General features: G+C 47.1%; 1 protein-coding gene across 1 annotated transcript in view; it reads right to left on the minus strand.

Moving 5' to 3' along the window:
- Positions 1 to 12,646, minus strand: part of LOC137148963 (collagen alpha-1(V) chain-like) — a 132,135-nt gene that overhangs the window by 42,586 nt on the left and 76,903 nt on the right. The window contains exons 11-12 of the mRNA XM_067542196.1: positions 2,382 to 2,420; positions 1,666 to 1,719 (exon numbers count right to left, since the gene is read on the minus strand). Coding sequence (XP_067398297.1) covers positions 1,666 to 1,719; positions 2,382 to 2,420 — 93 coding nt within the window. The remainder of the gene's footprint in view (positions 1 to 1,665; positions 1,720 to 2,381; positions 2,421 to 12,646) is intronic.

Here is a 12,646-nt window from a genome sequence, read left to right on the forward strand (position 1 = left end):
GATCCTGCAAGGTAATAAGTACTGTACGATGTCGTATGTTAACATTTTATTGTAACTTTGTCTAAAGGAAAAAACCCACCAAACACAGGGGAGGTTACTGCTATGGAAAAATGAATGCACTGATTACATACCCACAAAATAGACAAAGAACAAACAGATACGTAGATATTTGGTTACTGTAGCAAACAGCCAGTTCCTCCCTAGTGGGTCTCATGCATCAACCCCTTGTAGTGGGCCAGGGAGACCCCAGTAACCCTGTCTCCCCTTGGAGGTACCTTGCTCCAGCTTCCTTCTGCTAGCTGTGGTCAGGGGTTTTCTCCTTCTGTAGCTGCAGAGAAGCACTGTCTCCTGGCCAGGGAGTGGGGGCAGGGGGAGTTTCTCCTCCAGCAGCTACCACTCTTCTAGCAGCTTCCTCTACCTATGCTTCTCCCCCTCCCTTTAGGGAAGGCAGGATTTAAGTACACCTGGACTGGCTCTTCATTGGGTCCAGGTGTCCCTAATTGCCCCACAACAATCTCTCCCTTGCTTGCAGGAACCAGGGCTTTAGGCATTCTTGGGCTCACACTCTGGCCCTGGTATGTCTTTTTGCAGCCCTCTGGCCTGACTTTATCACATTACCCACTATTCGATACTCAGAAAATGTACATTCACCTGCAAAACCACCAGCACAGCAGCCCGACACTTCTGAGTTTTAATACTGGGTACAAGTGCCAGGTTTGAAATATATATATATTGATGTCATCAGAAGTTTCACTCAATTTAATAAAACCACCAGAAACAACACGTGCTGGGGCGTGCGAAGAGGATCATTTGGTAACAGGGTAACACCCTGTCAGACAGACAGATTTGAGGAGATCACTGTATAATGATTCTCTAAACAATCGCTCACTGTTGTAATGATGATCGTTTTGTCTCTTGATATTTACAGGGCAATGATCTGTAAATCTATTATAACTCACTCACTCACTCACCCACACCAATTTCTTGGTGTGGTCCCTTGTGGGGCTTCAGCATCTCCTGACTGACCCTCCTTAGTTTACTCTCAGTCAAGCCAGTTCTTGGACCCTCATCTCCATTTAAGCCTGTCACCCCTTCACTCTTGCAGTCTCCTTAGTCTTGTTGCTGTTTCCTTGGAGGCAACCCGGTGCATTGCTGTTGCCCCTTCGCTAGTCCAGACCTTCCTGCTTCCCCCTCCTTCTCTGCACTCTCCCTTTGGTAGGAGGACTTGTTTCCTCTATTGGGTGCCTGCCCCCCACGTGACTGTGGCAGCTGTGAGGAGTTCCCCTCAAGCTGCTTGCTTATAAACAGGAGAGACCCTCCTCTCCCCTCTGTCTACACTCAAGATGGGGTTTGTAGACCCCTTATGCACAGACACCCCCCCACATACTCCACAAATATTCAGAGCCAGTTCTTCAGTGAGTGTAAATGAGCCTTGTTTCACTGAAGTAAGTCAATGGAGCTAGGCCCGCTTACACCAGCTGAGGGGCTGGACTTCCATAGGAAGCTAAAGGGAGCCAGGCATCCAACTTCAATTGATTTTCGCTACTATTTGAGCACTCCAACTCCATTGCCTCTGAGAGTTTCCAATGAAAGCAGAAGTGTCTGATGGGATAATTGGGGAGTTAGCTGGTTTGGGCATATTTAGAAGGGATTTTTCATACTTACAGGTAATCCTGGTTTCCCTGGATGCCCCGGCTGCCCACGGGGTCCTTGATGTCTCTGGATTTAAAAAAATAAAGGCAAACAGTAAAATATTTTCGGTACCAACCCTATTGGGAAAGACACAAGACTCCAAATGATCATGCAGAGGAAACCCAAGAGACCATGGTAGAGGATTCAGAGCACAAAATCCTCTTTTTGTTTAAACATGCGATACATCGGGGACGGAGTGGTATAATGCAGGGGAAAGATCTGTGAAGTGGGCAGAGTAAGTGTCCGGGTTTTTTTTTTTTTTTAAACGTAAAGATGAATTTGTGACTGAATCTGAAAATGAATGGGGAACTAGCAGAGGTACTGGAAGACTGAGCTTCTAAGGGGTATAACACTGGAGTCTCCATCTCTTGCTTCCATGATCCTTCAATCCTAGGCTTAACTATGATCCAAAAGTGAACCCCAGCCACCCGTTTTGAGGTACTTTAGTGGCATTCTCCCAACTCCCTCTTTTAAGGCCACGAGGGGCCATTAAGCCCATCTTGTCTGACCTCTCGCATAACACAGGGCAGAGAATTTCCCCCACTGATTCCTGGGTCAAGTCTGTCACTTCAGTTTGAGCTACAGCAAATCTTTTAGAAAGACATCCAGTCTTGATTTTAAAAAAAAGTCCCGGTGATGGAGAACCCAACCACATCCCTGCGTGGACTTACTCAACAGGTGACACTCACCGGCCAGCCTGCCTGGAGAAGCTGGTAAAACGAGGATTGCTAAACGGAGAGGAGGGGAAAAAAAGAGAGAGAGAGAGAGAAGATGTAAAATAAATAAGTCTACGACACCAAGTAAGAATGACACAAGCTGCTGCAACCAAGGCACCAGGAGCATTGCTACCCTCCTGCCAGCTTGATGATTTCTATCTCGTTAGACCAGAACACACACTCAGCTGCCACTCGTTTATCATCCTGGCAGCACCCACTCTGTGCTAAGTGCTTTCCGACTGGAAAGGAAAGCCCAGCCCAGGCCCCGAAGAACTCACAGGCTGAGGCAGATGCAAAGGAAAAGGGACACAACACGTTAGCGCAGCAGCCAAGGAGGTGCTTGCCAAGTCTTGACAAAATAAAGTGGACATGGCGCCCCCCCCCATCCTCTCTTCTCCCCAATTACTCCTCAACTCCATCCGTATAGTCAGCTGCTTTCTCCAGAGGCGTCAGAGCAGACCTGGGGCTTCAGAAGGGACCTGGACATGGAGAGGAGAAGAGGCCTCAACAATGAGCTCGGGAAGGGCATTCCGCTCCGAGGGGGCTGCATGGCGAGGCTGGTTTGAAAAGCTGATGAGTGGGTGGATGAGGCTGGCATTGTGGGTGGAGCAGACAGGGTTGGGAGCCATCTTGAAACGAGACCAGGGAAGATAAGTAGGTAGGGCAGAGTCATGCAGGACATTTAAGGTGCCTCTCTACTCTCGAACTCGTTGAATCAACCTCTCCGCTACTGGGTTTTCTCCTTCCATTCAATCCCATCTCTCCACGTTGCATTTGATGTGGTGGTAGAGGGGCAGTCAGTGCAGGGATTCAAAGATGTACAGATGGTTGAGGGGGGAAGGGGAGAGAGAAATAAGCAGAGCAATGAATGAGAAAGCTATTTCAGAGGCAGCATTGTATATGGACTGTAGGGAGACAAAACAGATACCTGGAAAGCCAGAGAGGGGAGGCTGTAATAATTGAGACAGGAAACAATGAGGGCTTGGACTAGAGTTTTATCCATAGAGAGGGAGGAAGAAAAGGCTGGAGCATAGAGACGTTACGGAGGAAGCAGCAGCAGAATTTGGGTTCTCCTCCACTGTGTGAGGGAAGCAGGAGGGAGGAGACACAACTGGCTCCCCTCATTACAGGCCTGAGTGATGGGGAGGATGGTGATAGCGACTGGGAGGGAAACAAAGCGGGTCGGTTTTGGTTGTGTGATGTTTCAGCTGACAACGTAACGGCCCTGGGATGTCAGAGCGAGAGGCTGGTATGCAGGATCTGGTGGAAGCAGGCAAGTCAGAAGCGGAGAAGTTGATTTGTGAGTCATCTGTATCAAGACAGCAGCTGCAGCCACATGAATGGACGAGATTACCCAGAGAAGGTATACAGTGAAAAGAGCAGGGAAGTGGAGCTGGGAGAGGTAGGGGGCAGGGCTGTGGTAAGTGTCTCCAGAGGAAGAAGAAGAGAAAGATGAATGCAGATGCACTGTGTGGGATGAGAAGAGGAGAAGCAGCAAGGGGGACAGGAGACCCATTCTGCCGCTGCCAATTCCTGTCCCATAGAGCCAACAATGACATGTTAGACACAACCTGTAGGGATTTCCTATTTTCCATTTCCATGTACGGCTATTCCTTTGCTCTGGAGATGCAATCTCCTAGATAAAACAGAACGAAACACCAGAACAGAGGAGGCCACCAAAGAGATATGGCATGCTGCATGTCTCTGAGAATAGAGAGCCATCCCTGACCACAGGAGGAGGGCAGAAGAGCGCACACAACACGAAATACAGATGTAGCCCAGGCTAGCATAGTGTGGGATCTGTCTCTGAGTCTACGTATAGAGGTTTACAAATCTGCTACCCTGTCTAAACCAACTTCAACTCATCCTGTAAATTCAGGTGGTGGGGTCTCATGCGTTTGGATCCAGAGAACCTGGGTTCAGTCCCTGCAGATGACAACAGGGCAGGGGTGATGTTAAACAGATTATAAAAAATGAATCTTATGGAGTCCAGAAATGAAAAAGATTTAATAGGCCACCTGTCCATAGACTGGGGCCCAGAGAAAAAACAGCCTGTACAGGACAGTTTCTAATGTTTTCTCCAGTTCAATTTAGAAGTTCAAGTGATACGGCTTTGATTGCTTTTGGTGAGAAAATAACCCAGAGCCAGAGATCTCAGGGTCCACAAACATCTCCTGATGTTCAGACAACATTTTCTCTCCATTTCATCTCTGTCCTTGCACAGAACCCGGCCTTACCCCAGATACATCCCTCAGTCCTGGCTGTTCACAGCCTCATAACCCACTTGTGGGCATGTCATATCCCCTGCTTAGCCAAGCCGGACATATTTAGCTACTTTCATCTCACCCCATAAATCAATCCCTCCAGCCCCCTAACCATCATTTCTGTTACTCTCTGAACTCCCTCCAAAAAAGCCACCAGAATATTTCAAACCCTGTCAGTTTGTTGCTTTTACCTCAAAAATATGCCACAAACACAACTTTTGGCGGTTAGTCATGAAAGTATTTTGGGGACATTGCATGTCTGCTGGATTTTAATGTGAGCGGTTGCTGCTTGACTGACATTTACAGCGTAATCCAAAGCCAGGTCAATGGATGGGCTTCCATGGACGTCCGCGGGGATTGGATCACTCCCTCCAGCAGCAAGGTGCAACAGGCACAGCTTTTTTACTATGCTCCTTTCAAAGTGTTAGACCAAAGGGACAATGGACTCTAAGCTAGAGCGGGTCAGGAGTTTTCCAACAAAATGTATTTCATCAGAAAATGCAATTAGTCAAAACTAATTTTTTCCCCGGAACCAGAGACTTGAACTTGGGTATGTCACTGAGCTTTCCCGGAGTCTGTCTCTCCCTCTGGTTTTTCATGAAAAAAAATGCAAAAGATCTGTTTCCTCCCGATGCAGAATTAAACCAACTAATGTTTTGCAAAGTGGAATTCTTGTTTTCCAGCCAGCCCTACTCCAAATCACCATCTGAGAGTTGCAAAAAGCAGCCAGCAATGCACTGCAGCAGGTCATGCAAATCCTGAATGCTAACCCTGGGACCTAGTGATAGTAGTAAGCCACTGCTAAAAACCTGTCCTGGGAGCTGTGGATGTTGAGTATCCTGAAGCCATGTAGGGCCTGCTTTTCAGGTGTGCTGAGCACCTGCACCTCCCAATCATTTCCCCTGGAGCTGTGGCAGTTCTGCAAGTCTGAAAATCAGGCCCTTGATAAATAACATATGACGAAGAACTTGATAATCCTGGATTGCCTCATACAGGTTGCAAACTCAAAGCCAAAGGACTGTTTGATCAAATCCCGTAGCACAGCCATTCTGCTGTATCTAGGTCCTCTGGGTAGTGTTCTTACTATACACGTTTTAAAAACTAGTCTTCATGCTCCTCCATTCTTCATGCCTTCTCCCACACTGACCACTAAGCCTGGAATTCTCTCCCCACTTAGCAGTGTCAGCACAGCTACCAGCTCCCTCCCACAGACTCACTTCTTCCATGATCTCCCCAAGAAGGGAACAAAACCCAACTTTCAAATAAAAATAAGCCTGCCCTTTTCTAAAAAGTGCCCTTCTCTGTTCTGTCTTCACTGTGTCTTTTTGTGCGGCACCAAGCACTTTGTCTGTGATTAATAAATTAAAAGAGTAACACAGCCATGTAGTTTTAGTGGGCACCCTGTCGATCCTCCACACATTTGGGCCCACGTATAACTTCACTGACATGGGAATCTGCATGTAAAATTGTGAGATCAGGGAGTTGGACTGGAAACTTGATTAGCTGTCTGCAGTTACACATACCCATTCTATCAGCCACATAACAGACAGGGCTGGGTGCCCCAGTTCAGTCTAAAAAATGACCCAGATGTTAATTGAAAACTAGAGCTGGCTGAAAAATTATCACAGGATCAGGTTCCCATTAGAAAATGCTCTTTCATCAAAGTCTGAATGTTTCACAGGAATGTGTCAATTTCAATGAAACTTGACGGAACAATTCAACATTGAAATGAAATATTTCAATTTTACTTTCTTCTTCTGCCTTTCATATTATAAAATCTTAATTTAAAATTCTATATTTGTGTTATATTTAATGTTTTCCATTACATTTAATATTTTATCTTAGACTTTCAATGTTATTGAAACATTTCAACGAAGTCCCTTAAATGTTTATGAAGAGAATTTTTCTAGAGTTTCTATTCTGCAAAAGATTCCACTTTTCATCATGAATTGGGACGGAAACAAATTGTGAAGTGTCAGAATTTCCATAGGACTGAAATTCCATCCTCCAATGAAAATTGACAAGAACCTCTCTCTCCTACTGATTTTCATTTATGGGCCGCTGCACTTCTGGATCACGTCTCTACTGTATCTTCAAAAGAAAACTAAATAAACATTTAAAAAAACCAAAACATATCACAAAGGAAAAAGACTAACATACGACATGGAAAGCTGATCTCCCATTATTTTTGGCCCAGCTAGAGGAATTTAAAAATTTCCAGAGAAACCCTCATATCTGCACATTTCCAGTCCAGTGTTCTTGAGGGGTTCATTTGTTTGGAGAAGCATCCTAAAAACATTCGGGCATGAATTCAACCTCCCAGCTCTTTTGAAATTCTCACATCAGGATGAATGACAGGGACACACAGGAGGGAAAAGGTGTTATTTCCTCCTTCTGTCCCCCCATTCTTTTCACTTTATTCTGGTCTCCAGTAGGGACTTGCGCACGATTCTGCCAGCTCACCCCGGTCCACCACAAAGGCACCCCACTTTCCAAACAGAAACCAAACACCACTGATAGGACTGGGCTCCCATTGAATTTCCAAGCTGTATATCCATCTCTAGTCTTCAGAGTTGTGGGAAATGCCCCTCCCCTCCTACCAAGATGATTCCTCCGACATAGGAGGAGAGAGAAAGGGGGTAGGTTAAGAGAGCTCCTTTACAAAAATAAACAGAGGTCTTTCAACATATGGAAATATTTCTAGTAATAAGCGGGGCTCTTGGGCAGATGATGGATGGATACATTTAACTAGATCTAATGCTGCATCAGGCATTTCGGCTCCTTTAAAGTTTATCCCAAATTGATTAATGCGAGCAAATGTGCAAAATCCTTGACAGTCCGTCAGAGCCAGGCTGCGGCCCGGTGCAGCTGAGTCTCATTTTCCTCAGAAACCTCTTCAGAGTGACTTTTCGGGGGCTCTGGAGCAACTGGCATGCAGCCAATGCACTCTCCCCATTGCTTTTGAAGCAATGAACTCAGGTGCACTGGGGGCTTCTGATGCTGTTTCGTTAAACTTCAAAGAAAAGAAAAGAGAGAGAACTGAACCCTGGATACATACTGAATCCTGGCCTCAGAAGCCAAGGGAAATCAATTGCTTCCTGCATTTGAAGCAGGAAATAAGCAGTTCTTAGCCTGAAGGTGCTCTGGTCAGCAGAAAAGTGGAGCAATTAGTGTAGACACTATACGTGACTGAACACTGGCAGATAAGAGGGATCACGGTGATGGACCAACTAGTAGGTATCCTGCCTCTGATTGTAGCTAATACAGGATGCTTCACGGGACAGCAATACACTCCCATACGGCATCTGGCCAATTCCACAATGCCATACTGAACATTGTGCAAAAAATTTCCCTTCCTAACCCCTCATTGGGGACCAATTTATGTCCTGAAGCATGAGAATTGATTAACCTCACCATGATTTCAGATTGCACAACTAACTTTGATGTGCTATGTATGATTATGATCATATTTATCCAGCCACAGAATTGACCCTGACCCTTTTGTAGCAGTAAATTCCTAACAGTTGACTACCTCGCATGAAGCACTATTTTCCTTTGTTCTAAAGTTACCAGCCATTCATTTCTGAGCATGACCTCTTGACCTCAAGTTACTGGGCAAGGTTCAAAAAGGACTGATTGGTTTTCACTATAACCCTGTGAAATTCTGTGCATTTCCACTTGCGATTGACAATGCCAAGCAATGCCAAGTGACTTCTCTGGTCTTCTGAAGCCATTTTCAACGTCAGCTATATCTTAATTCGAGAAAGGAGGGTGATAGTTATTCTAATGGAACCTACCCCTTCCGACATGGACATCGGTATGTTTAGACTGGTTTTTGCTATCCTACACTTGTCCACTCTGAAGTTTGCCAGCCTTCGTGCTGCTGCTGAATCTAGCTATAATTCCTCACAGTTCACCATGGCCTTCCCCTATCTGTAATACTTCAGAGGCTCCAGAAAACTTCTCCAACTCATTGTCAGCATCCTCCTCCAAATCATTACTAAATAACCGCTGTAAACGGCCCCAGTATCAACCAGGGAGATTCTCTATTAGTAAGGAGGAAGTTCTATGGTTTGTGTTATGACAGGAGCTCAAACTAGATCATCACAATGGTTCCTTCTGGCCCTGAAGTCTAAGAATCCATGAAAAGTTCTTACTGATACAAGCAGCCTGCCATCAGAACTCTGTTGGCTATATGGCCATTGCTTAACTAGTTTTAATCCATAATGAGACCGAAACACTCACCCAGTGGCTATTTTTTTCCTCAGGAGTCCTATGAGAGACATCAATAAAAGGCCCTAAAACCAGACCGCGGCAGTGATCAGCCACTCATTCCTGCCAAGAGTCACTGAGTCCATCTTGAAACAATTGAAATACAATTATAGATGACTGCAGCCTCTTCTGATCAGTGGAAAGGACTTCCCACTCTAATAAATGTTTTCACCAACTGCTCTGGGAGCAGACGTCTCCATGCTTGGGGCTGCATCCTGTAACATTTATCATGAGACACTATTAGGAAAGGCCAGCCTCAGCCCCTCCCTGCAGTGCTCTGCATTGCCACTCCTGGCTACACGAGCTCTCGCACTTCCAGGCAGGCAACTTTGAGCACCGGAAGCTGGGCTCCGTGATGGAGAAGGGCTGCAGCCTAGTCAGTTTGGGGCAGGAGGATCCAGCATGTAGACTGACTGATTGTTGCAGCTGTTGCCACTAGCACACAAGGAAACTGGTCTGGGAGGATGGGAACAGCATAGGCAGAAATGTCTGTTTTAGGGGAGGAGCGTAGGGGAAGCCATCTGGATTTCTTTGAACAGTATTCCAAGCTTTGGACGCTTATCGGGAGCAGAGTCCCAGAGCGCTCTAGAACGATTTATTAGAGAGGACAAAAGGTATCCTTCATTTCCTAGCAATCCCCCCATTGACTTTCCCTCTCTCAGGGATCTGGTTTGGTCCTTTCGCAGATGCAACTGGAACAAGATGTGGTGCAGGTTGGCCCCAAGCTATTTACATTGTTACCATGAGATGCTCTGCAGAATCTAGGCAGTAACAGCCTGGCAACAGCTCCAGGGTAACTCATATGTATGATCACGACAGCATGACCTGCTGAATCTCATCGCCGCTGCACAAAGGAAGCAAGTTATACGCTGCAGCAATTTCACTGGAAAAGACATGGAGAAAGGGGAAAAAGAAAGCTGGTTTATAGGTCTGTCCACAGCTGTCCTGTAGCGATCACCCTCTGCCTCCTGTGTTCAGCTTGCTAGCTCACCAGTGCTTCGGCACGGCTTTGGGCACTGTGCTGCCATCAGAGAGGACCTCACTGGATTCTCAGTCTCATTCTCACTCAGCACAGGGCAGGCTACGGCCCCGCATTAATCAACAGCAACCCCTCCAGGTAGCAGTACACCAAGCCGAAGGCAACAGATGTTCTGTCGGAAGCATGGGATGTGCCTTCACTCTTCCACTGATTTCACTGCCATGTTCAGGTTATGATGGCAGCAGAGCACCTCACCCATGAGACCTATCCCAGGAAGGTTACAGCAATGATATACAGGTTCTGAAAGGAGCCGGGACCAAACCGTCCCACTCAGAATGCTCAGTGGGGGCTTTAAGGGTGAGAAGAGGGAGTAAAGGCCAGAAAGAATGCAAGGAGAAGGAGTCCTCTGGGATCCATCATGGACGGTGGAAAAACCTCTTCCTCCTCGTAATAAGGGATCAATGTTCGGGGGGAGGAACCCACCAACTTTTAAAAGCCAGATCAGTAGCTGAGCGAGCTGGTCAAGCAAACTTTAAAAGGCCAACTCAGAAACCAACCAAGCCTTAGAGAGTGCACGAAAACCTCATGCTGTGTGGACTACACAAACCTGGTGCCTCTGCTAAAATCCCCCAAGGTCTCTAGGAATCCCCTCCCCTCCCCCCAAACACACACAAAAGACTTCCCGAGCCGCAGAACATTTCAGAGCTGCCCAGCTGAGCTCACTACTAAAGCATTGCAGGGAAAATGAAGATTCCTGCATTACGCTGACAAAGACATTAGCAAGGGTGTAGCCTGTCTATCGGACTGTGGGTGCATCATTACACTTTGCATTTGTTTCAGTGTCGGTCATTTCCTACCTTACCAGCAAAGCTGAAATGGTAACATTACCGGAGTCTATCGTTAAATCTCCTCCTCCACTACAGTTACGGGGGTGGTCTCTCAACTACTCAGCATCATCTTTCCTACTAGCTCTTTTCACCTGAAGAGTAGCAATTGGCTAAGAGTGAGGGGATAGCCGCTGGATCCCAGGATACAAGACGGTCCATGGTTTGTTCAGCAGAAACACGTTGCAAGAGAATACACCACCTTTGCAGAGAACATCAAGCACTTGAGAATCAGCCTCTAAAGCCCTGCTACAGATACCATCTGTTCCCGTCAATAATAATACCACTGTCTACTGTGGGCTCACAATACACAGAAGAAATATAACTTTCGGCAATATTTTCAAGTGGCAGCATTCAGGCATGTTAAACAAACAGAATGCAAGTGCACAAGGACAAATCAAGAGCTTTAATACAAAATGCCTCCAATAAAACTGGCACACCAGGCAGGCAGGAGAAAGTGTGGCTATAGCTGGACAGAGCTCGGACCCGGGACCCAGGAACGACAGAGTTCTAATCCCAATACTGAGACACCACGCGGCCTTGGGAACGTCACTTCACTCCATTTTGCAGACAGAGAAGGCCTGGACAGGTGACTGATCACAGGGGTGACTGTCCCCAAATGGACATTGAGATTTGCCCGGTAGTGGCAGGGAGATGGGGAATAGATAACCCCAACCGGTCTCGTCCATCCTAACTTCTTTAATTCCATCATCACTATTAGCTACTTACTGAATTTCTGATCTATAGCAGTAGGCAGTCAGAAGGGTCTGGATGCTTTGTGCAGGGGGTTGGACTAGATGACCTCCTGAGATCCCTTCCGACCCTCATCTTCTACAATTATATGCTGGGTTAGCTTCAGCCAGTGGTGTACTGTGGGTCTTTGGCGCCCAGGGGCCAAGCCTGAATTTGCTGCCCTCCTGCCCCCCACGGCTTCATGCCTCCCCCCCGCGCAGGGCAGGAGGGGTCCCTGGCTCCCACAAGATGGCATGGAACCCCCCCGCTGCCCTGGTATGCCACTGGCTTTAGCCAAGGATTTGGATAAACACCACACGAACCTCAACACATTTCAGCCAGTTTGATTTCTTGGGAGGAGTTTGGCCTAATCCAAACCAGAAATTCGCCAGCCCTTATAGTTCTGATCTGGCCTGAAACAACAAATCAAAGGGCCATATTTGGATCCAGGGAGTCCAGTCCAAGCTTCTCAGTAATTTGGACAGGTTCAGATTCCAGGTGCTGGGTAATAAATACAGAACTGTGACATCACAAGAAAGGCTCAGTAAAGTATTCACAGGCCATCTGTCTTAATAGGAGTCGTAACCATCTCTTCACTCTCTAGGGATGAAAACAACAGACTCCTTAGACCCTTGATGGACCCAGCCAACACTCTGGAATGACCCAAACCTGCTCTCTCCAATGCAGCACGTCGCAGCACAAACATGCTACATACATCTGGCTGCCGTGCAGCGTACGCTCTCCGGGATACCTGCGAGTGAGACCTGGGGCAGTTCAATGGCCTCCCCCAAGTGACGGCAGGTACAGGCTAACGTAGCAGGAGAGCGCCCGCAGGAACGACCAGAGCCTCCCAAGGGCTGGGTTCTCTTTTCTGTCGGAAATGCCGCTGCTCATGTCCAAACAGGTCATGTGAAAAATCCCTTTGCCGGCTCGGCTGGTGATGAATATTATCAAAGGCAGGGCTCCTCGTTCCGAGGATTCCCTCTCATCTCCTGCCAAGCACCTGCAGTCCCCTCCTCTCCCATCCCCCTCCAACCCTTCCCCCGCTAGCACATTGCTAGCAGGCCAGCACACGCAACACTGGCCTGAAAACCGGTGTGCATTTCC

Source organism: Emydura macquarii, unplaced genomic scaffold (assembly GCF_026122565.2).
Source record: "Emydura macquarii macquarii isolate MOO-44397 ecotype Brisbane River unplaced genomic scaffold, CSIRO-AGI_Emac_v2 contig_691, whole genome shotgun sequence".
NCBI classification, from domain to species: Eukaryota; Metazoa; Chordata; order Testudines; family Chelidae; genus Emydura; species Emydura macquarii.